This window comes from Chroicocephalus ridibundus, chromosome 5, assembly GCF_963924245.1.
Source record: "Chroicocephalus ridibundus chromosome 5, bChrRid1.1, whole genome shotgun sequence".
NCBI lineage: Eukaryota > Metazoa > Chordata > Aves > Charadriiformes > Laridae > Chroicocephalus > Chroicocephalus ridibundus.
This window is the reverse complement of record NC_086288.1, coordinates 54,131,235-54,158,982: the sequence shown is the minus strand read 5'-3', so window position 1 is coordinate 54,158,982 and position 27,748 is coordinate 54,131,235. Positions and strand designations below refer to the sequence as shown.

The following is a 27,748-nucleotide window of genomic DNA, read 5'->3' as shown; positions in this document are numbered from 1 at the left end:
TGTGCTCTGCTCCTCTGCTTGTATCCAGATGACATCACCTTCATTCCTTGCATGCACTCATTTTCTAATTATATGGAAGTTTTGTTTTACACCGGCACCATTTTTTTTTCCCCTTACAGAAGCTCTCACTTGGTGCCGCCTGGTCCAAAAGGAGTTGAAAGTTTCCATCCCAGGGATGCAGTAGCAGAGACTGAGGTTGGGAACGCATGAGTTTCGCTTATTTTCACCTCCCATTCCACTAGGAAGTTTCTTTGCTTTTAATTCTCCACATTCTGTGTCCCTCATCTCAAGGACTAACAGTCAGACTGCAATATTAACAAAGTTTCTTACTCCATCAATGCATTACCCACACTTGAAATTAATTCTAGAGGAAAGGAACACTTCCCTTTGATCTGAACCCTCTTCTGAGGGAACCAGTCTGTGCCCAACGTAGCATAATTCCCATTGTTTTCCCCTCCATCTCAGAAACTTTCACCATCTCTTTCTTAAGCACCATGGGCTGTAGCTTTGGGACCAACCCTAGAAGCAGCAATGATTACGGTCCTGTCTGCAAATTCTGGAATAAACCTTGATCCCAGAAAGATGTCATCAAATTGGCAAAGCTTCAGATAAAAGTAACAAAAGTAATCACGGGTTGCAGAGTTTGATTTATGAGGAAAGACTAAAAGGCCTAAGTATGTATAAGCTTAGCCAAATGATGACTAAGGGAGAATATGGTAAATGTCTACAAGTATTTGAAGGGTCTAAACACCATGGGAATAGGGCAGTGTGGGAAGTTTATGTTCATACTTTTCTTTGTATGTCCGATGTTAAATTTTTTCTGCACTATTGTTGGGACTTTCCTAAACCTTACAGCTTTAAGACCTAGAGCTCTTCCCAAACAAAGGCAGAGAAAATGCACCACTAAGAAATATTAGATTGATTTATCTTTCTTCTCAGCTATTTGAATATTAATTTGTCTTAACTGAAGCGTTATGTTGTCTCATTAGTCAAACAAAAGAACGGAAATTGAAAATTATGTGTAGGGAATAGGGAGGATATTCATCTTGAGGTATGAGAGAAGATGTGTGTGTAAAGCTATGCTTTACAGGGCCAAGAACATTATATCTTTTATTTTTTTTCATCCTTTTTTTATGATTGGGCCAGCTTAAAATATCCAGCTATGTTAATAGTGCATCATTGGGCCATTAAATGAATGGCCCAACTTACTAGTAAAAGTAAAATTCATTTCTTTTTTTTTTTTTACTAGTCTTGGCCTTGTTTACATAGGAAGTCTGGGTGTTTTACAGCGTGCTAGTAACCAATTCTTAATTCCCTTTGTGACAATTTGGCCATATTCAGGCAGCTTAACTCAATCTAATTCTCTGCTCTGCATCAACAGCAAAGCTGGGCACGCTGCAGACACTGAGGAGGGTACAGAGGACCAGATTAAGTTCCCCTTCTGCCCACACTCTGAACTGGCTGCATTTGGCTGAGCTCAGTTTGGAAGCTGCATAGTGATGTTAAGGTGATGCTACCTGAAAGCCCTGCTAAAAGATAAAGTAAATAGCTTAAAGATGGTTCATCACTAAAATGGCTGCTAAACGGGAGCTCGTGGCATCAGAACATCAGCATTTTGTGAAATTGTCACACTAGAAAGGACTACCACATCATATCGTTTTGATAAAATTGTATTAATCTGAGGCTTGTAAAGTCAATAGTGCTCAACCTTTTGTTCTGGGTAGCGTGTCACGTTAGCTTGCATGAGAAACGAGAGAAAGACAGTGAGACTCAATTTCAGTAAAGTGCTGGTCCCACCAGATGTGCCCACAGGTCGCGGCAGTGGCTTTGTGCGGAAGAGTAGAGTCGTGTCTCCAGAAGCACAATCTCTCACCTGCACTGACAGCATTTTGGATTACAGAAATGGGGTCAAACCATTGGGATCCCACTTTGGGAAGCCTGAAGGTGGCCTGCAGGCTTGGGAACCGAATGCTGCTGCTGTAATTCCTCACCTGGATGTTACCTATCTGGCACAGTGCTGTGTAAGAAGAGTCGCCACACCTCGCTGTAATTATGCAGCTCGCCCTCCTACAACATACACATGCACAACGGAAGAATTAAAACGTAAATGTTTCTTATTAAGATATACAGAACTAAGCAAGGGCTGAGCTAAGCCTCTCTACTGCCGCACAACCACTATAATGGAAAATCCTCATGCTTTACGGAACACGATCATTAAAATGAGCCGTCCAGATACTTGCTCATTTCTGAGTCTCTCAGAACAAAGGTAATTAATTGCACATTCAAATACTTGCTCTACAGTGTTATCTCAGAAAGAAGAGATGCTTTTCGCTGTAAATTAATGAGGCTTGTCTCTATTTTTCTGTGGCCTGCCAAAAGGTCACTAATCATTCTAAACAGAGTTATAATGTTTATTTAATTCAATGAGATTTCTTTTCCCCAAGAATAATTGTACTTTTAATGAAATTCAGAGATCTTCAAAACCAATACGTAAGAACATGGCATTAGAGTGAATAAGTCACAGGAAGGGAAAATTGCAATTAACCTACAGCCATACTGCAGTAAGCTGTGACCAGGTCATGCTGCACAAGCATGTTTACTCTGTGTCAGTAATTGGATGGGAATCTTCCTGTGAAAACCTGCTGATGTAGGACATCCAGGGGATATCATACTTCTTCATGAGTCAATATTGAACCAATGAACCAACACAGTGGATGGCAGGAGGTGATGAGCTGAAGACTAGAAAAATCAAAGCCCGGATTCCTAGACGTCATTTAAAACCTCGGGTTTGTTTCTCTTTTGCTTTTTGTTACATTATGTTATAGGAAATGACAGCTGAGCTTTACATTACCTTTGCCTGAATCCATAGTGAATCTTTCAGCTAGTCTCTCTCTGAAGCACTGCTGTGCGCTCTATTTTATAGAGTGAAATTTTAAGTAGTTGTCCACTTCAATTCATTTTTATTCAGAGTCCTTGTAATACTTCCAACCTCTGATCCACAAAATCCAGAAGTAAAAGCTACAGGATCTTTTCCAGAGTCTTCAAAATGCAAACCAGTCAAACTAAACAGGGATTTACTGGGAAAGGTTTACCCACAGGTAAGCAAGCATTCATGTAAATAACCAGATCTTAGCTCTTTTAGGGTAGTTAGAGCAGAGGCTTTGCAGGTGGGACATAGTCTTTTCCTGTATTCAGATCTAGCACGTTAAAAGTATGTCAACTGAATACATTTCGAACAATAACTGCTACATCCCTTCTCCAGTTTTTTCTCCTCTCCCTCCCATTCCCTTCTCCTGCGCCTCTCAAAGTTAGCCCAAATATTACTTTCAGATGCCCAATCCTAATTTTCTGGAAAATGTTCTCTTTCATCTACTGAATTTCGAATCCTCATTCTGCTTTCACAAGGCTTGCACTTTCCCCCCTTTTTTCTGTAGCACTGCTGGGGCTCAGCAGGCTTTTCAGAGGTTTCTTCTAAGCCTACTGTGTGGCTAATTCCAAAACTGTACTTAGCCATGTGCCATGTTCCCAAGGGAGTACTGAATGTTATGCTCATCTACAAAGTAATTAAGCTTCACGCTCAATAAGTGTTTCAAACTATTAAGTAATTATGTGATAGGGGAGGGAACGTTAAGAAACGGCATGAGTTGCCACCTAATGAACTTCAAAAAGGTATCAAAAGATAACTAGAGCAACTCCATTGATCAGGGGATGAGGCAGTAGGTGCTACAATTGCGGTTACACTAGATGAGGGCACTTAGTCACAACACTGAATAGTTGTGCAACTTGGAGCGCTTGTGCAACCGAGCCTTGGAAGCAGGCAGAGATCCCCCTCTCCTCTGCTTCCACATAGCAATGTGGGTCCCCAGACAGGCTCCCAGGAAAAACTGTGCAACAGAAGCAATGAGGAAGGGAGTGTGAAACCTTTCCCCCTGCCGATGTAGCCCCAAGCATCTATACAAGGCTCCTGGACCTGTGGATGTATCTCATTTAGTATCTCAGGGTATCATGAAACTTCACAGAGAAGCTGCCTTCCACTCAGCACGACTACTGGGGGGTATTTAAAATCTAACCTCTTACGAAATATCACAAGGCACAAGCAAACTATTCTACAGTAGCGTTGTACATCCAGTATTTTCCTCAGCTGTGTAATTATGCCATAAGCTGAAAAGATACAAGTATTTCACTCAGGGATATCAATATATTACCTACATAGTGGTAGACAGTAGAACATCTCTGAAGATAACTTGTGCCACCATTCTGTCATTCAACTAAACGAGCCCTTTCATGCTGACAGTTACAGAAGTAATCACCTTCAACAGACTGATCAACATGCTACATAATTAAGAAAATAATTCATAAATAAAACTAAGTCTGCGAATCCATAATGAATAATGAAAATATATAGAGGATATTGAGTTTCCAAAATTTAAGACATGTAAATGCAATTTTGTCTTAAAAGGTAGATGACTATTGAACTGGAGAATCTAATGAAGTTATTTATTGTGTTTTCATGTATTTTAGCGCCAGCACTTGTTTGGATATTTGTCCCAGACTCACAGCCAGGGCTCAGAGGTTTGGTTTCAGGTGGTATGTCTACGGTCTTTGGGCATCATCCAAAAAAGTATGCTGGAGTCAACATGAAACTTCCCATATTCATTTGTTTTAGGTACAAAATACCTGAAAGCAGATTTTCCAGTTTCCCCTAGTTTTGGCTTTAGTGCACCCATAACATGAATGCTCCACATCTAATCCCGGTTCCCTCTCACAGTGTTTCCACTCTGATAGGAATAGCTTTTGTAATTTCTAATGTGTATTTTAATTTTACAATGGGTCTTTTCATAAGGGCTTTGAAAACTGATCTGGACATCCAGCACTGATCACGATGCAAGCAAATGCCTAGAATAAGAAACATCACACAAACGTTTTGCAAGTTTAGACAGTGTGAAGTTCCACTGAATTCAGCGAACTGCACTTTTTCACGCCAGATTCATTGTGAAGTGAGCCCGTAACCTCAAATTCAGCCCCAAACTACAAACTGCACTTCTCTATGTTAAAACACACAGCATTCCAGTTTTGCTCTGATTTTCTCCATCTGAGCTCCAGAGGAGCTGGGACGCACAACATTACTTGTATGAATGACATCTAGGAGCTGGGACTGTTATAAATTCAGGCCCAATTACTGGAAACCAGTCCTAAAATGGTTGCAGCCCAAATGGCTAGAACCCAGGGTGATTGTTGAATAAAAACTAGTGGAAAAAAATGTCATGCCTAAAACAAATCCAGACAAGCAGTTTCAGGAGGAAAAGCATGTTTGAATTAATGTGAGTGCTCTGTTCAAACAAGACCGCACCCATGTTTAAATCTCTCATTTCTGTTTACAAGAGAACAAGGTGGCAGATGAAGGTTTGCTACTCGACATTCCAGAATTTTTTTTTTTCCTTAGCAATTGTTTCAGTGTATCCTTGTTAAACAACGAATGAACAGGCTCAAACAAAAGTGGAATAATATACTTTCTACTGTATTTGATAGGCATGAACGAATAATGCTTTTAACTCTCTGACATTCAAAAGAAAAGGCTAAAGAAGCTAAGATACATTAAGATAAGAAAATCAAATGAAAACACTAAAAGATGGTTTCCAAATGGATGACTATGTTGGCTTTCAAAACTACCAGCCTGTGACCACAAAAGAAATCTTATACTCTGATAAAAGCAACTTCAGGAGGAAAAAAATAAACCTATGCAGCTGGGCATGAACCACCAATGTGGATGTGCAAGCACTGAATCACATTGTTGTGACTGAATAACAGGCAAACGATATCCAATCTAAGATAAAAGTATCAATTGCATGCTTTTAGCAGCCCAAGGCCTAAATCATAAAAGGTATTCAAGTACTTAAAAGAGGTATCAAGATTTTCAAAGGTGTCCATAAGCCCAACTTCCTTTGGAAAAAAACCCAAAACAGGTCATGTGGAACACCACAGGGAAACCAGCAGGTAAGGAATGTGCTAATGTGTACCATCCAAAGGTGATATCTTAGTCCCTGCAAACACAGGACTTTAGTTGTCCAAAATAGAGAAGTTTGCTCCAGACACTTATATTTAAACCTCTGTCTAATAAAATGATCCTTTCAATACAAAATGTTCCAAGATAGAACAAATTATGCATTTTTTTTTACAAATGCTATTGCAGCAAAGGTAGCTTAGAATCCTATTTTGTTATCCAACCTAAGCAAATAAGAGACCTATGGACGCCTTCAAAGCATGGCCAACTTTAAAATTAGACCACATCCCTCAGGGGATGTCCAGCGAATTTTGCCTGCCTCCAGGGATGGAGACTCCACAGCCTCTTGGGCAACCTGTTCCAGTGCACTGTCCTCCCTGTGAGGAACTTGTCCCTTACGTCTAATTGTAATTTCCCTTCCTGCAACTTGTGACTGCTTCCTCTTGGCCTTCCAGTGCCTACTTCTGAGAAGGCTATGTTTTCCTCTATAACCCCTTTACTGCAAAGGTGCGCTGCTGACTCATGTTCAGCTCATTTTCCAACAGTTACATTTCTGCAGAGCTGCTCCCCCCATCTTGTGCTGCTGAATGGTGTTATTCTGTCACAAGTGCAGGAATCTGGATTTACCTTCATTGAACTTCATGAAGTACCTGTCAACCCATTCCCCCAGCCTGGCCAGGTCCCTCTGCTCACCAGAGCATCACCTGCTCTCCTCCCCAGTTTGTGTCATCTGCAGACATGGTGAGGGTGCAATTCCTCATCTTCACCCAGACTGTATGACCCCAATCCTGTCCTACTGCTTTGTTGTTCTGTTCGTTATCTGAATTAACTTGTTCTTCACCATTTCCCATTAGAATAGCTCACAGGAATGCTCCTCTGTTCATCTAACATTAGAATAAACAGCTCTGTGGTATAGAGGAACTTCTAAAAAAGCCTCCTGAGCCAAATCCTTATCTAGTGTAAATTCAGCTTGTACTAAATGAAGATCCAGGCTATTCATTCAAAAGTCAGAGTGACAGTAACGTATTTAAAAATCAGCAGGTCATTTATTATAACTAGTTCTCAATGCTGCATGTCTTACTTCACTGTTGGCATAAACATCTCCTGGAGAAGCACGAGAACTGGGCTACTTCTACCTCACTGCTGAGTTAGAACAAGCAAACAAAAACATGCCGAGTGTTTCTGCGCTTAGATATATGTGCTTTTGAAGAAAGAATTCCTATTATTTGAACGCATTTATTACCAGTTGAGCCTTCCTAATCTCTAGATACTTCTTAGGCTTAGAAAAATATGCATTTTTACAAGAAAATATTTTCTATAATCCTTAAAATAAATTTCTTACACAACAGCGTAATCTTAAAAATACTCGCAATGGGAGCAAAGTTAGGAAAATACTACCACCCATTAAAACCCCACCCTCCTGCGACCCTTGACCACTAGCCGAGGCCTTCGTTACAGCCTCCCTTAATTTGACTGAAGGAGCTAATACCATTTAGTTGAGTTCACTTTCCATGACAGAAGCATTCAATATAGGAGACTTCCCTTGTAAGAGGGAATCAGAGACAAACAACAGTGCCTTTTCCATGACATTTATGCCAGATCATTCAAAGTTCATAACAAACTGTTTCACAAACAGGAGCCTGCTTCAAGTCAACTTGCAAGAGGGCTGTTAAATAAAGCTAGCTCATGCAGACTTATTCAACTTATTACTCTTAAGTAGACTAGGAAATCAGAAACATGACGTGTGAGATATTCTAATCATACTGGACATGGTAAGACTGCTTTCAGGTTTGATAGCTGATATAAAACACAATGGCTCTAGGTCTCCTTCCAGTGACACCACCTGTATCTTGCCCACAGTCATCACAGCCAGGAGCTCCCGCTGATTTGCGGCAGCGAGAGCAAGGTGAGGCTTCAGTTCACTAAACTCATCGTAACAAAACTGGAATATTAGAACATGGATTTTTTTCTTAAAAGATTTTCCATGATTAATCAATCTACAGCTTGGATAATGCATGGGCTCAGCAGTGCTATTACCTTCACCACTTCTGTAGGCACAATCCAGCCCTTTCAAGAGTGACACTTGCTGTGCAGGATGAAAACACGAGACCAGCCGGCAACCCATTCTGCTCACAGAGGGCACTTGCTTCCTAGACATCTGTGAGCATCGAACCACACCCTCTAGTGAATGTGAAATGGAGCTCGAGAAAAGGTGAAATCTAACCTTAAAAACCTGCTTCCAGTATTGCTTCCCAAAAGCCTGAAGATAACAAAATATGCTAAGTGGGTCCTCTACTAACAGATGGTGGGTATGTCTAACCCTGGTCTGCTCCTGTGCAAACCAATAAACTCCCGTAATCCTGGGCTCTTGGAGCCTGGATCTCACCCAAGCCTGAAATCTGCTGAATGCACAAGTCAGCAACTAAGTTACAATCTTCTTCATCTGCCACAAGAGGAAATAACGAAACTGCTTTTCTATGCAAAGGCACTTATTTCCAGCAACTCTGTAATGCAGAAGGAAGGGTCAGGGAGGAGGGGAAGAGGCCGGCAGGGAAGGCAACAGTTTGTGCCTGTCAACTCTGCATATGGTTTGAATGTGTACATGAGCTGCTGCCTCTGTTTCTCCAGTAGTTGTAATCCTGCTAATTTAATTGTTTAAAAACCGACCAATCCCTAATGAATGTAAGATGGTCTCCAAAGGAGTCCTTCCTGCAGACACGTGCGTTTAACACAGTGCAACAATCAGCAGGGTCAGCCTGGTCCCCTTATCACTTTCCTGGTGCGGGTTCGAAGCAGATCTCGTTTATTGTTCTTTTTGCAAACCTCTGTGAGATCTTTGAAGCGGTCGGGCTCCTTGAGGCATCAGGCACCAGGCTGCACCTGGTACCAGGCAGACCCAGCAATTCCTCTGTTAAACAAACAGCGATCCCAGCTGAGGACAGCGTATGAGTTACGGATAATGGCAGCCAGGACAGGCACGATCCATCCAAAGCAAACTATACGTTGCCTTAAAAAAAGCAATTTGGAGATGCATTTGCTATTCAGACGAGCCTGATGTGTTTAAACAAAGACTCTATTCTTTAATACACACACACACGTATGTATGTATATACATGAAAGAATCCTTTAGAGGATGTGTCCAGATGAGTATCCCTCCAACTCCCTGCTCCTTATTCTGGAATCATTATTCTTTTTATTATTGCTACCATGCCTTGCTATACCCTAGGCTTGAAACAGCACACATTTGAGGCTCTTTTTTCCTTACAATCAAATCAATACCACTTGCTGGGTAATCAGGCGACAAGCACATTTAAGTATTTAAGAACATAGCATCATTTCCAAAATATACTTCACGTATAAGAATTTGGTAAATTTTTATTTTTTTTAAATAAGGAACTTGATGCTACTTCAGTTTTTCTTCTTTTTTTTACTTTAATATTAAAGTTTCTTTCTTCTTTTCTTGTCACATCATGAAGTTAAAAACACGATAAATTTATTTAAATATAAATCTTCCCCAGAGTCCAATATTGTTAATCACATAATTTTTGTTGAACTCTCTCTTCTTCTGAATAGGAATTTACGCAAAGATACATTAGTTTAATAATTTAGGTGAGTCTTTATTCAATCCTGTCATTAATCACTCAAAAAAACCCAACCTCATGAATTTCGCTTGAACACTGACTTCAGGATTTGGCCTTTGGAAACTAAGCTTTCCTTTACAATAAATTATATCTGCATTTCTCCAGCTTATACTACTGCTCCTTGAGAGAGGTGGACGCTACAGCAAACCTGTAGCACAGTGATCATGGATCGCACAGACAAAGCATAGGTTGAATAAGGCAATGGACCAGAAACACAGGCCCATACATTTGCAGGATAAATGGAGATTTTTTTATAATACTCGGGTTATTCTAGGAGGGTGTCTTTTACAGGAATTAAAAAAAAAGTTTTTTTTACAGGCACCCCATTCTATAATCATGGGGTTCATCAGTATCTTTGTAAAACACCATTTGGTCAGACATTTGCCAGGCTTTTGGCTACTCTTTTTTAGTTAAACTGCCTACATACTAGTGTTTTGAAATAAAATATAATATGTAATGTTATTCCTCTCTTCTCTCTATTCTTTTGTTGCTATTACTTGGGCACAGGAATATCTAAGATGGTAAAGAAAGAGGACAAAGACTTGCAAAGCCATCAAGTAAATATCATTCCTACCTCCAGCCTGGTCCTGTCCACATCCTTAGGCAATTTCACACGAACTCGGTTTGTTACAATAAGTGTTTTATAAGGATAAATCTGTTAAAGAGACAAGAGCATGTGAACTCCAGCCAAATCTGATTCTGATGCGTGGAAATGACAGTGCGGGGAACTTACTAATTTAAATGGTACATACTTGCATCCTGATTTGACATATATTTCACTGGGACAAAAATTAACAAAATAAAATTAAAAAAAAAAAAAGGAACACATGTAACCTTGCTAGGAAGTGCTGAATCTGATTGTTCTTCCAGTGTTGGAAAAGCCCGTCTTACCTTGTATTCTGCAAGAGAACGAGAACAGGTTCACAGTTTAGAATTTAGAGGCTTCTTTTGGAGTAACTGCAATGAACATCTGGGTACATCGGCATTTTGTTATGCTACTACATTTCTCTCTTCTCAATAGTTGTTGTTGAACTGCATGCATAGTAAACGTTTCACCCCCGTGCTCTGAATGCCTATAACACCGTCCATTACCGAAGCAATAGTCCTTGAAACCAAAGGCTTATTACAGAAAATTCATCTCCCGATGCCATTGGGTTACACAGTGTCTGGCAAAATTGGGAATTTCTTTTTACAGGGGGCTTTCGTGCAGAGTTAAGTCAGTCATCCCAAAGTCCTGCCCTTACTGTTCTTTACTGAAAATAGTTAAAATATACGGATTATTACAGGCATGTCAGTTTGGGAACATATATGAAAACCATTGAGTTAATACAATATTCCAAGATGCCAACATCCTGCACTTGGGCTGACTGCAGTAGGAATAACAACAGTGAAGAAAAGATCGTTTGGGGATGTGGGGAAAATGACTCCTGGATCTAAACTAGCACAAGAGTATTGTAGTTAGGTCAGTGTAGGACTATACATGATATGACCACCACAAGGTCATCTGTTCACAACGATGACTAAATACAACCAGGATAGCTGGTATGTTTTCATAGACCTTTTTATGGTCTGAAATGAAATTAGAGATAAGTCTACTTTTCAAAATCTGTACTTTAAACTATTCAAACACAGAGACAAAGATTTGTATCAACACAGAGGCATGAAGTGAAGCATTAGAGTAAGGTTTTTAAAACGAGATTAAGTGTCTTGGAAACAAAATCCTGCTCTTCCCCATGAGTAGATGCATGTTCCTAAATTGCTTCCTCTCTTTGATATGAAACCACCACCACAGAGGCTGTTGCCACATATTGAGGACACTGAGATTGACTCAGCCTAGTTGCACCACTTTATGATGCAGACTTCAGTCTGGCCTTTATGTTCAGTTAGATAAAAAGAAGATTCACTGTGAAAACATGATGCTGAGCTGGGTCTCTGTCTAGTCATTATTATGTGAAGCTCTGAGAATAGTAACCTTTATGGCAACATGTTAATGAGCATCCTCAAAGGAAGAAAACATGAAGTGGAGTGGAAATGATATTGCAATGTACCTTTCATCCCCCAGCTCGCCTCCTGGTCCGTTTCATATTGGCCCATATTTTCAGGCTGAAAGAGAAAAAAAAGAAATGTAGCAGCAAAATACACCACAAAACCACACTGTACATTGTTGAGAGGAAAAAAAAAAAATCAGCTGGTACCACACAACCAAAATACAGATCCTCGTGAGAGAGAAAGAGGAATAAGTCTCATTGGAACTTGACCTAATTGCTCACAGCAGGCATCCCAAATGCTCACAACACCCATCAACCTACGATTACAGAGATGGAGTTCTGTCTGTAGAAGAGGATGGAGTGCCTGGGTCCTTGGAGGCACTGCAGGTGCAGCTTGCTGCCTACGCTGTGAACTTCTACAGACCAGTGAAAGCTGGCGCTTGGATGTCACTCAGAGAGGCAACTGCAGTGTCATGTCAACACACCCCACCTCTAAGCCCTTTGGACATTTTTGAGCTCTGATTCCTCACAGCTTTCAATGAGACAGAAAGGTGTCAGAAAGCCACCAGCCACCCCCATTTGAAGACCTGGCAGTAAGGTAAGACTGAGATTGTCACATGCCTTTCCCTGTGATGCAGATGTCTTACTGCCATTGTCACAAATCACTTATGCTGCACTGAAACTTGTCTCTTTCTGCTCGTGGCTTCACAATGCTGATGCCACTGAGAGCAGGGAGAACTGTACGTATGTGCCATCGCTTTGTTTGACCCACTGTCTTTTTCCTTTGCTGGCCAACGCTATGATGAAAAACATTACAGGAGATCACTAAAGCACTATTATATGATTTTTTTTCCCCTGAGTCTCATTTTTGCCTGTTAAGGTATCAACGGTGTGCACAGCTATGCTGACAATAACCTGCAAGGCTCCTTATTGTTTGGTTTTGGTTTATTTTGTTATGCAGCAGTGAGATGGCTGATTAAAAATAACAAACCACAAAAGCCGGTATGAACCTGCAATCCAAAGAGCGGACACCCATTCTGAGAAGAATTTTGGCCTCAAGGATTTGACCATGAGCAACCTTTTCAACTTTCCTACAGTTTTCAGATGGGAGGTTGGACCCTTTAGGTGGGACAAATGCTGCCATCTGCTGCTTTCATGTTACATTGCAGGGCTTCAGCTGATGGAGTTTGCTCCACTGCTGATGGAGTTTGGCTTGGCCTCATCCAGGTGAAGCCCGCTGATGGCTTTGGTGCCTCACCAGTGCAGAAGCTGGGCGCAGGTCTGTCGCTCGCTCGCTTCAGGTTACTGGTAACCATTACTCTGAGAAGTCAGAAAAAAGGTTTTGACTCAGAGGCAGGGACAGGTTTATCTAGACCCTTTCAAATTCCTAAATCTCATTTGATCAAGTTGCCAGCGTCACTGGTTCCTTCAGAGAGGAATTCAAGCATCCAGGTATTGAAGCAACGCAGGCACAATTATTCTTGCAATATTAACTCAAAGGGATGAAGGTTTCAGGAGCTACTGAAAAATTCATTTAGCTACCCTCTGACAGTTGTTTTCTTGTAGCTCCTTCCCCAGTGATAAGAGCCAAACTGCAGGTCATTGGAAGTTTAATCCCGCTTTTGTAGCTTTTACATCTTCCTTTGGAGAAAGGAGGGTATTTGAACGAGGTCCTGTCCATGTAATTTAGACACAAATCAATCTTCAAAATGTAAGTGCATATGCACCTATGTATTGCCAATTTGTCACCATCATGAGTTTGTACCTAAAAATACAAGCCATGAACTGAGAACCCATAACACTAGATGCCAGAGACACACCACAGTGTCAAAGATGCTTTTTTCCTAAAGACTTAAAAAAACTATAAAAAAGGATTAGAAAAAGAATGCCTAGTCTGATCTGTTCATAATTTTGTTATGCATTTTGCTTTCTAGATTGCTGCCTGCCATTCTCTCTGTATCGCTCTCTCCCCGCCTTAGAAGTACAATGACTCTATGCATATATATATATATATACACACACAAACACACACATACTAAAAAAAACAGAACAGATGGTTCAAGAAATGCAATGGATGTGGGCTGCTCCACCTTTGCTCTAAGATCATTACTTGCCTAATTAGGCCTAACCCACTCTATCATTAATTCAATCTATACTGTGATCTATTAATATGTGCAGCCTGTACACTTTTGGACCGCTGTTTCTTTTGGGAGGAGAATCAAGATTCCTAATGCTTATGTTGCACACAATTAAAAGGAGAAGCCTCAGTCTGTCTTACTCTTGCAGACAGACAAACTGTAACCCACACAGGGTATGAATCTGTCAGACAAGGCTGGCAGCCAAAACATCTTTGAATTGTTATTACTGTGTAGATTTTCAGCTACTTACTAAGCTGCCTATTTATGATACACTCTTGTCTGGAGAATGCATTTAAATGTATACCTACCTGATGTAAGCCATTCTTTCCGTAGCCAGGTAGAGAAGCTGATTTAGAATATGGAAATCCTGTAAAAGATATAATATACAGCTATTTTTTTTTTTGTAAATCCTTTACAGCCTACTAAAACACAGAATTCAAGAAACCATCCAGAAACTGAAAGTACAAGATCAATATGTACATTCTATTAACGAGATGAAATATAACTGAGCAATGCTCACATCTTCTCCATATGTAGTGTACATGAAAATGTACATGTGAATGTCTATAAGTAACAGCATGCCAGGATGCAATCACCTTACCAGGCATGACACAAAGAAAGTTTTGGGACTCATATTATGGAAGCCTTATGCAGCTTCGTGATGCAAAGCAGATTTGAGAGCTTGTGAAATCTCTGTCCTCCAACTTGGTGTTTAGCCATGACTTGAAAATGGGATTAAAGGTACCATCATTTTAGAGTTACATCACTTCTGATCATGGTCTATGTGGTCTGGTTTTGGTTTTGTTTCTTAAAAAAAGAAGGTCTGGTATCCTACCACTTAAAAAAACCCACAACTTTTTTTTTTTTTCTTTCTTTAAAACTTCTTCTACTGCTTCAAGTGGAAACAAGCACAACTGAAGATATGGCAATGGATAAAGTAAATCACTGAGTGTAGAAACACTCAAGGGAAAGAGAGTTTAAGATAGGCAAAATTGGCAAAGTGGTGTCACCGTGAACAAACTGGATGTGATATGGTGATGAAACTCTGCAGTCACTATGAAACAACCGAAGAGCCTTATTTTTAATATCGACAGTCTAATAAGAAAGTCTGGAAGTTCCTTATGTCGATGAAAGGACAAAAAGTGCTTCAGATTAGTTTTTGGTTAATAAAAATAATGCTATATAGAAGTGACAAGCTGAATCAGTTTAAATTAAATAGAAGATGAAAAAACACATGTGTAATAAACATTCTTGATTCCAGTACAGGAAACTTTGATAATTTGATGCAAAGAGTTACAGAAGTCAGTTAGCTCAAAGAACTGAATGTACAATGCTTCTTTCTGTCAAAAATGTTAGCAATCTGTGTCCAACAGGGAATGCAGGAAGGGACTCCAGACCCCACTGGATTAATAAATACCCTAAGGAGATGATTAAGAATAAGCATACAGAAAGAAAAAAGAAAAGATGGATCAGCAAAGAGCTCACGATGTGCTGAGATAAAGTGAGAACTGCCAGAAGTCAAGCTGAGTTAAACACTGAAAATGATATTAAAACAAATAGCAAAAGGTTCTCCAGCTATCCAAATAAAAAGAGAACAAGGAAAGAAGAAATGGGATCACGGGGAGTTACGCTATGTCAGTAAACAGCAGAGGTGAAAGGTAACCTAGGTAGGGCTCCAACACTGAAGGAATACTTCACCTCTGATTTTAGGAACAAAAGGTAGAGTACTGAGCAAGGAGGGAAAGCTCACGAAATGAGGGTATGCCAATGAATCACAGTTGTGACGGAAACATAATTCAAAGCATTTATGTACTTAAACAAGGAGTGATAAGCTCATATTGAATCACAAGTCCAATACCCCTTATCATTGGAGAACAACAACTATACTTCTTATATTTAATAGGGGAAATAGATAATGAGGAGCCACCAGTTTGCTACCAACAGAAACCTTAAGGAAAGACTGAACAAAAACATCAAAGTAAACATAAAATTAATTATATTCACATAGATTTTAATTGGTTTGACATAAGTTGAAGACACACTGCCAGACTTTCTTGGTAGCTTTCTTTGTTAAGAGAAATTACTTCAGCACAACATAAATTTTATTTGGTCTCATCTAATGTGATATCATTACAGTGTTTGGTATTTGGCTGCACATGAAATATTTAATTTGCATTTAGCAAATCTGGAGAAGATGGAGTTTATCAAAGGAACTGTAGGCTCAGTAAGAAAATAATGAAATGTAAAAAACAGGTAGTGAGAACTGAGCAGAGCTGACAGAGAAAAGTGTCATCATGGACTGGTGTCGAGTTGAAATTGCCTCTTGTTTTCACTAATAATCTGAACACCAAAAATAGTAACGGGCTAATAAACTTCCAAGTCTAAACAAAGTTATAAAGCACTGCCAGTATAGAAGAGGATTGGGGTATCATAAAGAACTGGGATAACCTTGAACATCAGAGTAATAGAAATGGGATAAAATGTAATAATTCATAGGAAAAGTCATGCACTTGGGGACTAACAAATACCCCAAACTTCTATTTAAACTGAGAGCTCATAATTTGGAAATGACAGGGCAGGAGACAGGCTTAGATATACAGCTCAATCACAAGATGACCTTGAGTTGCTAATATAAGTTTAAAAAAAAGCACAAGTTGGATATGTCTGTCCTGATACATACAAGATACAGAAATAATAGTATTTTCAGGCAGTGACAGAAGATCCTGGAGGAATCCTTTGTGCTGTTCTTGTTCATCAGTGTTCAAGTGGGTTAAATTAACTCCACCAGACCAGCGGCCTACAGGATAACTGGGGCATTGAAAGCTCATCGCAGGAAAGAAGGCTTGATAAACTTGACTTATTTAAGCTAGTAAAATAAAGATGATCTATAAAAGCAAGAGAATTTTTAGAAACACAATCAACCACCATCTGAGAATTGGTATAAACTATGAGCAGAACTTTTGTTTTCATCCCCGCAGGGGCTTTCCATGTCTGATACAGGGATGTAGTGATGAATACTGAATTAGATGGGTCACTTAGCTATTCCAGTTTGGAAACTAGAAACTTATCGTTGCTTGTTATCGGAATGGCAGTGACACCAGAGGGCAAGGAGTATAATACCTGCAAGACAGAACGAATGTATCTGCAACAAAACTATCATCTCTGCTCCTGCCTGGAAAAAGATGCTGGTGCTGAACATCAGTGTGGAGTTCCATTTCTTGGCCTCCTGGCTACAGAGAAGATGGGCGAGACACTTTTTTTCTATCACCAAATAATACTACGCAGTTACCAAGGAAAAATGCACTAAGGTAAAGACCGGTTTGAAAACAAACCCAATTCACTTCAGCATGTAGCAGCTGCCTCCCAGGCTGCCAGGACTGAGCCACATCTGCGGGCACAAGCGACATCGTGTGGCCGGCTGGAAAAAATCCAGGAGGCAAATAAAGCCAGAATAGCCCAAAACAAGCTAGCAAGACCCACTGACTCCCGCGGGAACTGTATTTCAGTTAGCTTTTGTTTCCCATGAACTTAGTTGCAAAGTTAAATACTTTTTAATTTTCTGCTTTTTTTTTTAATATAAAATAAAAATAGGACACTGAAAGCCAACAACCACATACCGCTCGTTATCACATCCAACTGCAGTTGTACTGTTATAGTAAATTTTCTGGAGTAACTGACCAAGATAAAGCAATCTTTCCTTCTAAGTAGGCACTATCTGAACAATTACTCTCTGCATGGATATGGTTCCTGCTTTTTCCAGTATGACATTCAGTCTACCCTGGATATTCTGAGCTTGCCCCTCAGCACACCAGAGACACATGAACAGCAAGGGTTACACACCTTGCTAGGTATCTGCTTTCCTAAATATTTGACACTTAAATTTATGAATTACGCTAAATGATTAACTATTAAACATCTATATATACAGAAACAAGACACATTGGCACAGGTGGATGTAAGGAGATGCAAGCTCCACTCTAGATACAGCAGGCCTGTAAAAAAAAGCCTCATACTGATGTGCTTTGTTGTTAGATGCATTCTTCTGGGCATATAGCTAACATCATGTGGCTAAACATCTTCTAGAGCAAAATAACCGTTCTCTGGTTTGCTCAGAGGCTGGACAGATGAACACAGGGCTGTTTGCACAGTATGTTTGGACACATCACCAGAGACTCGCGGTCTGATGCCTGCTAACTTCCTCCACTCTGCATATAACCCCTTGGCACTGAACCTATACCTGAAAAGTTCGTTTTCTCTGATACTCACTGACTAAGCTACAGAGATGGGGCTGAATGTCGGAGTTCTCAACCGTAAGTGCAAGAGGCAAAGAAGCTACTCTTCCGTGGCCAATGGGACATGTGACAGACTACAAATATTCAGAACTAAATAGGGAAACACTGAGTAGAGAAGGAATTACTTAGTGTGTCCTTGGATATTAAAACAGTCAGATGACTGAATAAAACCATAAAGAAAGGAAAAAAAAAAAGCGTAAATGTCAGGAAAAGAAAACTTCCTCAATGTCATTTCTGTGCAGCTGCAAATTGAGTAACAGGGCCAACTTTCATGAGGGACAGAGAAACACTGACAAAAGCAATGGAAAATGAACTACACAACCTATATTGCACTGGCACAGAGGTGATATCGACCCTGACAGAGGCATGAACCATCTTTTGCATTTCTAGTTTTAATAGCTCCATAATAAAAAAAAACATAAAAGAAATGCTGGTATAGAAGACTGACAGGTATAGCAATATGCTCTTGAAAAAAACTGACACCTTATGTTGTTCTTTTATGACAGTTCTCGTTGTGCAACATACTTCTCCCTACTTAAAATTTGCACGCAAGGACTATTCACTCAATACATATGTAGAAATGCATTGTATCAACTCCAGAAAGCTTCCAAAAATACCCAACATGCGCATTACAATGGAAGGTTTAGGTGTTCATTTCTGGGCAGTGACTTATGGATGTTCGGTGTGTGAGCTGGTCAGACTCAGTTTCCCCTGCACAGAGAATCCTACAATACGCTTCATGCACATGTATGCAATGTCTGGTGAGGACTAAGGAATCAAATCCCCTCAAGTTAGACCACTGAGACTGATGATCAAAAATAACTGATCCTCTTTATCTTGTTACAGCCTTGTGACAGACTTTGTAGCATCTGTTTTTCCTCTTCCTCACATAGCTAAGCCATAATTTCCTTAATATAAGTTGATGGAGCCAGCTATCACATTACCAAAATGCCCACAAGACTGACATCCTAGCCCTGCCGCCAGACATGCCTCGCATTGGATGCATTCTTTTGGAAAACTGCTTCCCCAACTCGTTTACCCCAGATGACCTGCTACTGCTGTATGGTGTGAAGTGGAGGAGGCAGGGAGCGAAATGGCCCAGTTATCTGTTAAAATTAATTTAGCCTATTTTTTGTCAATTATGTAATCTAAAAGTAAAATTCAGACTCAATTCTGATGATCATCTCCCTCACCTCCTGACTTGCTGAGGTGTGGAGTAAGAAATGTGTAGAACATGCTTGTGGTATTGACAGCAAACATGGACATATGGTCTTCAGTCTAGTATTTAGCAACAAAATTATCCCATTATTCCACCTGGTTGCTCAACGGCTTATATATCTGGAAGATTTCTGTGAACTTATAGGTATAACTGTGAGAAAGAATAAAAAAATGTCTATTCCAAATTAATCTATGGAGCAAAGTGTTCTTTATGCTTTATCATGATACAGAAGAAATGTCTCCACTAATATTCAAAACAGGTAGTTTGTATCAAGGAGCAATTAGCACAAATCAACCATCTGCCTGACACTACCATCCCGCCTACTGAAAACGGGTAGCAGTACTCACGGGAGTAGCCGGCAGTCGTGCCCTCCTGCACCCTCGGGAAGTTTTCTCTGTCGGTTCCGGCAGTAAGAGACAGGGACCGGGTGTCTGAATCCGGGGAATTAGTTCTGGTGTCCATATCCCCTTTCAGAATAAGCCAACTGGTCTTTAGCTGGAGAGAGTAAAAGCCCGCTATAGGATTCAGAATTCAACATCTCAATGCAGTTCTACTTCACCTGTCTGGGAAGTCTTGTGAACCGACTGGGTTTTTATGCTCATTGCAACTTGCACCATCCTTTATCAAATGATAAAAGTTGACTATATTGTGGGACTCCCTGGTAGATGCCACAGCTTCCAAAAACTTTTAACTCACAGGTGGGTTGAGGATAGTTTCTCTGTTAATTGAGTTGCCCACTGCCCCCCACTTGAGAAGATGCACTATGCAATTTTCTTAGAATTAATCTTCCGTGAACATTTTTCTTGTATGTTAATATGCACACTAAGTAAAAGTCCACAGGCTGAACTGAATCACCAATGTATATATTGAGACTGAGTGAAAATCCCTGAGCTTATTGCTCTTAATCTCAATATCCCTATTCCTTTCTTTACTGTAGAATGTAGATTCTAAACCCTCTGTGTGAGAGATTTAACTTTTCTATATCTTCTTGGAAAGACCTAAAAGTAGTAATTATTATTTCAGTTATATAGAAAGAATACCTTTACGTATGAACAGGTTTTAAAAAACAGTTGCTTCAAGAAAGATCAATAAACTAGCCCCTTTTGTGCTTTCTGATCATTACCTTCTTACTGTCCTGATCCAAGCTTCCATCCTCCCCTTCTGATCTTCTTGCGGCTGGAAGATTAATTTTAAAAATTAGAACAGATTACATTTTTTTTGTCGTCTGTTTTGACTGTGGTTATGTTCCAAATATTTTTAAGAGAGGAAAAAGAAACAACCAAAAAAACCCAAAACAGCTGGTCAGAAAATTCAATGTGTAGAGCTATGGTTTCACAGAGTTACCTAAAATCATTTTGAAATTGGTTACAGTAATACCCATCCTTCAGACACACAGTGAATTTACAGAATCTATTCTTGCTGGACTTTGAATCTATCTTTTTAGGAAGTAACTATGTTTGGGGAATTGCTGATATTTTACTGTTGGTTTATTTTCTTGTAGCTTTCCAACTTGCTGGGAAGAAAAACTCAAAACTGACATCTTAAAAGCTATTCATTAGATGGTTCACAACCATCAAATGATGTTTTCCTTGTCTTTTATGTTCCACACACTGAGTTACACCTCAGAATCTTACAGAAATATTTTGTTGTGGATTTCACAGCATTTCAGATGAAGTCCCAAAATTTGAGTCCTACTTGCCTTTGTATTGCTCTGTGCTGTTTGGGGAGAGTTTAATGGCACAAAACTGGAGTAATGCAATGATCTAGCACAATTTTAAGTCCATGAGAAGTCATCATAACAAGGGGTTTGTCTGCAATGCCTGAGTACAAGGGCAACACAAGAGCCCCATGCAACACAATGCAGTCAGAAAACATATTTATTAATAATAAAAATAGTATGGTAATACAAAAGTTAAGGCTCAGATTAGACTCTCGGAGACAGAGGTGAGGAGGAGATCAAGTTGTGCTGTTAGAAGTGCTGCAACGCTCCCAGCAAAGTTGGGAACAACTCTGCCATCTCCATTCCCCCGTCCAGCGTGTTTGCAGAGGACCTGCCCTGCATCTGAACTACAACGGGCAAAAGGCCCCCACCACTAGCATTTCAGCGCTATTCAGTTTTATTTTCTGGTGCCATTACGCAGCTCCCATGCAGACCTTAACTGGTTTTGTTGAGGAGGTGATACTTGACAAATTGCAGTAAGGAAAAAAATGTATGGGTTAGAGGTGAAAATCTGTAACTGTAGAGGGTGGAGTTTTTTTCTCAATTTAATGTGGCAAAACAAAACTGGGCCATAAAATAAAAGCAGCATTATGAAAAAACTCAAGGTTTTTACAGTTAGCTAACAGCATCCTGACAAGGGCATTTTCCCAAGATGGCAAGCTGCTTCTCTAAGAAAGAAATAGAAAGAAATATCCATATATGACAGATGAAGAATAAAGTCTCTGCATTGCAAGAAAGATTTAATCCTGGCTCACTGATATTTAGGGAGCACACCCTAAAACACCAGTCAACATGTTGTTCCAGGTTACATGTATGGATCTTGCTCTCACTAAATCAGAAATCCATATAGAGATTCTGATGTGTTTTTGGAAATTGTTTTTGTTTCAAGATGTTGACATTTTCAAAGGATAACAAACCAAGTTTAATCCAAAGCATTATTCAACCAACAGGGGCCATGAAGACTGGCCCCTTCCGAGTTCCTGAGAGTGCTTCTACAACACATGGTTGGCAGAGAAATCCAAGTGGCCTGAATTTCATCAGTACTGAGCATTAGCTTCACTGCTACAAGGGATACCCAGTTCTGCTGTGAACCCCAATGTTTCACATGGATCAGTGCTAATATTGCAGAAGAGCAAACCTCTTCATTTTTTTTTTTAAGCTTTGAACTATGTTAAACTATTTCTGAAACATGAACACGCACACACACATGAACAGCCACAGAGGCTCCCGCACTCTTCACTTTCCGACCCCAGCTCTCAGCCTGATCTCTCATATGTCCCATTCTTCCACCACCTTTTTCATTCTGCAGTTGGGTGTTTATAATAGAAACACAGAGCTGTAGCTACAGCAAATCTGCTGGGCACTGCTGTAACTGAAACCTTTTAAAGCCAAATGTTCTGGAAGAGCTTCTTGCCCTTTTTGTTTTAAAGAACATTTTTGTGCTTGTTTGTTCAAACTTGGTCTCTTCAATGAAGGAATGTTCTCTGGCTCCTTTTCATCATGTACCAGTTCAGTGTCCCATTAGCTTGAGGAGCTGAATCATCAGCTGCTCATGTGTCCGTGCTTTAGCCGCTGGGAGTTCTTCCACAATAAAATATAAATTTTATTTATTCGTTTATTTATTTATTGGAAGGAAAGTTCATTGATTTTTTTCTGGTTTTGAGTTAGAGAAAATAATGTTTTGCTCTTTAGTAGGAAAATGAGCATGTATTTTCAACACAACTTTTCAGAACACCTATAATCTATAAAAGAAAGTTTAAAACATATATTCTTGTTAACCCATAGAGATTGCTGACTCAATAATTTAATTCTCTGCTCACTCCAGTGATTACGAGGAACAACTCCATAGAGCAGTGCAAAACTGACATAAACCAGACTTCAGCTGCATATCTGAAGGATGGAAAACTGATATAAAAATGCCTGGCCTGGAACAGAAAAAAAGCTGCTGCTTAGAATCATCTTTGCAAACCAAAAATATCTGTAACATTAAATGACGCAGCCAAGATACGGGACATCAGAGCCATATCATCAGCTTGCGTAAATCAGTGAAGCTATGCTGATTTACACCAGATGACTGTAACTTTGCATTTGTTCATGATCTTTCCAAAGACCACTGTAACACTCAACTTTTTCCTCTGACAGTAGCTTTTTTTGCTCAGCCTGAGTATTTGCCTCAAATGATTTGTATATCTAAAGACAAGAAGGAATTAGAGAGCTTGAGCAGACTATAAGGTTGGCAGATTACATTAAATCAAGCACTAAACCAAACAGATACTATCTCTTTGCCTTAGGGGTAACATTAGTTTGTCCAAGATTAGGATATTGTGAGCAGAAAATGTACATCAAAGACCAACACCTAAAAGTGCACTGAAACGTCAGCGAGTCTGACTTTGCTCAAAACCATACCCAGAAAACCACAGAGGTTACCTAACTCTGGATGATTTGAATGCGCAGTTACTTTAGTGTGAAGCACCAGTCACTGCGAACGTGCACAGGCTGACTCACTCAGTTGGGAGACATCAGTTGACAATTTTCTTTCTCCAATTACTGTATCAGATCCAAACTAGAACTTCATCCAAAACAGAAATAACTTGTTTTCCGTGAAAGATAGTAAAAAATGATTAACTACATAAAAGCAACCTTTTTAAAACTATGTTAATTGGGTATTATAAAATGAGTTAAAGCCTCCTGTTACCACAAAAGAAAAATACGCAAAATGTATTTTCCTTGTTATGACCCTGAAGCCAGTGATGTATCTGCAGTTCCCTAACCTTTCACTCACAGGAAGTTTTCAGCTATCAGCTAAAGCCAGGGAGAACAGACACACGGAGCTTTCTCACTCTCACATACAACATGGGAGGTCACCTCTGTGCAGACAGTGCTGCAGAAGGTAAGAGGATGGGAGGAGTTGCTCCAACAGAGACACAGCTGGCAGGCACAGACTGGACCAGCCCTTGCCATGAAGAGTGGCACAGCTTTGCTCTCCCATCTGCATCCCCAAAGATACAAGCTTTCATCCCCAAAGTGCCGTAGCTACTGCTCACTTTGTGATAAACATCTCTCATGTTTATTTTATTCTCTCATTCATTCCCAAGATGGGGAGTAACCATTATTAAAATACAATTTTTGGTTTGGGGCAGATTTATGTTACTTATTTTATTATTGTCCTTTGCTTCTGAGTACAGGAGTACCCCAGTCATGACTCTTAATCAGAAGTGTACTTCTGCACTTCTCAGGCACCCTATTACAGCAGAATCCATACATATTTGATTCAAAGAGCAACAATGGAATTCAGTTTAGAAAAATGAATTCTGTATTACTAAGCCTGTACCATAAACCAAGATCATTGTCAAACATCACTGAGAACACAGTAGGAACTGACACCAATATGGAAATTCCATTGATGTTAATCAGTGAGATATACAGCAAAAATAATAAGAGAAGAATGCAGACTTCGTATTTCTATTTTTTACATTTACTAGAGTCTTAAGTCAGATCCTCAGTGGTCTAAAACATCGCGTATCTCTTTCTGTTCTTTAGAAACTCAGACAACAATTTTGTTGCTGGGTTTACCAAAGTTTTTCCAATCATATCTTGCCAACGTTATCAGCTACTGAATTTGCTCCTCACTGCCATGGTGTGATCACATTTGTTCCTGATATTTTACATCTTGAACAACTTGCAGATGAAAAATAGGTATTTCATACACACCACTTATCAATGAACATTTTTTTCCCCAGCAATGTAGAAGTCAGAATTATTTACAAAAACTAGATACACCAAGACACGGTCTGAAAAGAGAAGAACAACTTCCTACAGTTACATGTTTTATATCATTCCATAAATAAGAAAATTGCTTACAAGTTACTATCAGCTCTGAATTACCAAGACAAATCAAAACATCATTATCCCGGTTTTAGAGAACTTACTGAATCCTTGGATATCATCTTATATAAAATGCTATTTAATTTTCACATTACTTTTTTTCCTTTTCTATTTGAGATTGTGGGGACATAATGAAATGTGAAGGCTACAGCAAACTAATCCAGAAGTCAATAGCATTTCTTTACAAGGACATGTAGAGAAAAGTGCCACAGAGAAAAGCAGACTGTACCATGCTGTTTGTAGATAGGAGGTTTCCTATAGATGTTATCTTTTACGCCAGTGTCTGAGAAAAAGGAAAGAGAAAGGAAAGAATAAGAGAGTAAGCAAGCAGTTCAGACCATGCTGCTCTTGTCTCCTCTCAACAACACTAAAAATGCAAACACTTCAGCAAAGACTACGCATTCACTCAGTGGCTTGTCATTCACTCGTTATTACAAGAGAATGAAGCCTTACCCACCATCTTTATACATTTAAAACATTGGCTATGCCTACCTCTGCAGTATAATCACCCGTAAGTCCCTCAAAATGCTTTAGGACACCTTGAATGGCATTCATTTGCTGAAACATAGGTGGTTACGTCTGCACTACTAATGTATACTTCATAGACAACAAAGAAACTGGCTACACTCAGTACTTAAAATCCATATACAGGCACAGCAGACTATAATCACACTTGAAAGGGGACTTTCTCCATTAATTATGAAGAAAATGTACATGTTCAGATATAGATGCTTATACTGGAAATGCCCAATATTCTTATAGGAAATTCTATAGTTTGTCTTAATTTTGAATTGTATAGCTAACCCGGCTTTCCAGGAATTTTTTGAAAGCCCCCAGAGGCACAGTCTAGGGTTCCCATATCATGTTGTACGGACAACAGATTTACTTAGTACCGCAGACTTCAGCAGATACAACTCCTAATTACTGTGTGTTTATAGAAACATTAACCCCAGAAGCTAAACATAAATAAACTATTCCATTGAACAAGTAGATGTGCTTAGCAGTCAAAAAGCTAACAGTGTGGACATAAATTTAATGTGCTCGTTGACTGAATGTGAACTTGAAAACAGTATAGTACATGTGCAAAGACACAACCACAGTGAGCCTCCTGGAGGTCTAAGGTCTACCAGCTATTTTTAAAGTCTATGGATAAGGAAAAAACCAAAACCCCAAACCCCTTCAGCCTTCCCTCCTGCACACAAATTTGACAGACGTGTGAAGCAATGGCACTATAAATAACTGTATCTTTGTTGGCTCGATAGCATTCATCACTGACTGCCTCCTCCAATGCATTTTTTATGTACGTAAGCACACAGCTCTCTAACTCCTTCATTTCTGAGACCAAGTTAAACTGTTAACAGATTTTCACTTATCAAACGTTTTCTTCTCTTGCAGTTCGAAGTTCACAAATCAATGCAAAAATAAAATAAAATTACATTCAGAAGAGAATAAACAGGTGCCAGCAATCGAAGATCAAAAGCTAAGCAGTGAATGCCTACCTGGAATATGGAAATGCCTAGGAGCCTGCTGATAGACAGAAGGTGAAGATTTGCTGTCTGAGTACATGGATAAGCTTGGAGTGCTCCGACCACTTTCACTGCCTCCAAGGGGAAGAGCAAAGAAAGCAGATAAAAGAAAAAATGGAAAGCAAAGTAGAGTATTTTAAGCGTAAAAGCTTGTTCAGAATGACTTGTTAATCCAACAATTTTAAATATATGGTTTTTGTAAAACCCATTATTTTTCAGCACAGTGTATTGGCTCAAGTCTCCAAACATCTCATCAGTAATGAATATCTGATATATAATATCAGATTAAACTGCCCCACTTTGAAACTAACGCTTCTCTTTTAACAACACTTTAATGAAGAAAAGGATAATAACATCCACAATCTTGTAATGTATTTTGCATAGCCATAACGGAATAATCTCTCAATCAAGTTTTTGAAAAGTTTAATGCTATGGTTTATAGTCTGCCCCTGAAACCAGTAATGAAATCATTCAGTACTTTTCAAATTATCTCAAAGCAGGACTAGGCCAAAAAACAAATGTTATGGTTAAGTCAAATATTCCTGCATACATCGGCGACAAAAACAGATGTTGAAATTTGGTTCTTAATTGCAAACTTTTCCCACAGGTAACATGCCACAGCATATTTATGCAAACAAAGTTGGATTATCAAGTCATGAATCTATAATGCCATAGTCACTTCACCAAATTTCAAGATATACATAGACTGATCCATATTCATTTTCCCACTTGTTTTGTCAAATGCTCAGTAGGTGCCATTCATTTCCTCTTAGCTAATTTCCCCGAAGCACACTCTATGGCATTATAGTGCTGCTTGGCAAACAAAAAAGTAAAGCTCTACTTTTTTGGGACTTGTAAAATCCATATAATTTACAGCACTGTTAAGCAACTGGAAGCCAAACATGACATTTATTCTTACACAAAATGGTTGTTAATTCACTGTTATTGTTTTAGTGTGGATGGAGCACAAATTTAATGGCTAGTAACAATGAAATTACAGCAAGTTTTTGGGGGAGGTAAAGAAAGTGCAGCAGCTCGGAGCACTAGACCTGTAACTGAGTTCTGCCTTCAGGGAGGGGAAGTTTTATAACCATAAAACTACTGGATTACCATAACTGCCTAGGCCATGCCCATGGAGGTGGCCTCTGCTGAACCCATGCCTCTCTTGACAAGCAGTGGACGCGTGGTTATTGGTCTGTCACCAAAGCCAGCCTTGACACGCACCACTGAAATCAACTGGGTAGCGCCACTGAGTTCGACAGGAGGAAAAGCAAGCCAGAAGAGGTCAGAAGAGCGTGCTGCGTATCTCATGACAATTCTAAATTCGTTCTAAACTTT

At 39.5% G+C, this 27,748-nt stretch overlaps 1 protein-coding gene across 9 annotated transcripts in view; it reads right to left on the bottom strand.

Annotated features, from left to right (window-relative positions):
* The window catches only part of ABLIM2 (actin binding LIM protein family member 2), a 148,064-nt gene that overhangs the window by 4,446 nt on the left and 115,870 nt on the right, over positions 1 to 27,748 (bottom strand). For 6 of the 9 annotated variants that reach the window (XM_063337143.1, XM_063337137.1, XM_063337142.1 and 3 more), the window contains 8 exons: positions 26,384 to 26,485; positions 25,114 to 25,167; positions 20,403 to 20,455; positions 19,627 to 19,774; positions 14,077 to 14,135; positions 11,691 to 11,745; positions 10,477 to 10,541; positions 10,217 to 10,297 (listed from right to left, as the gene is read on the bottom strand). In XM_063337143.1, coding sequence (XP_063193213.1) covers positions 10,217 to 10,297; positions 10,477 to 10,541; positions 11,691 to 11,745; positions 14,077 to 14,135; positions 19,627 to 19,774; positions 20,403 to 20,455; positions 25,114 to 25,167; positions 26,384 to 26,485 — 617 coding nt within the window. The remainder of the gene's footprint in view (positions 1 to 10,216; positions 10,298 to 10,476; positions 10,542 to 11,690; positions 11,746 to 14,076; positions 14,136 to 19,626; positions 19,775 to 20,402; positions 20,456 to 25,113; positions 25,168 to 26,383; positions 26,486 to 27,748) is intronic. The other 3 variants (XM_063337145.1, XM_063337146.1, XM_063337144.1) reach the window with 2 other exon arrangements.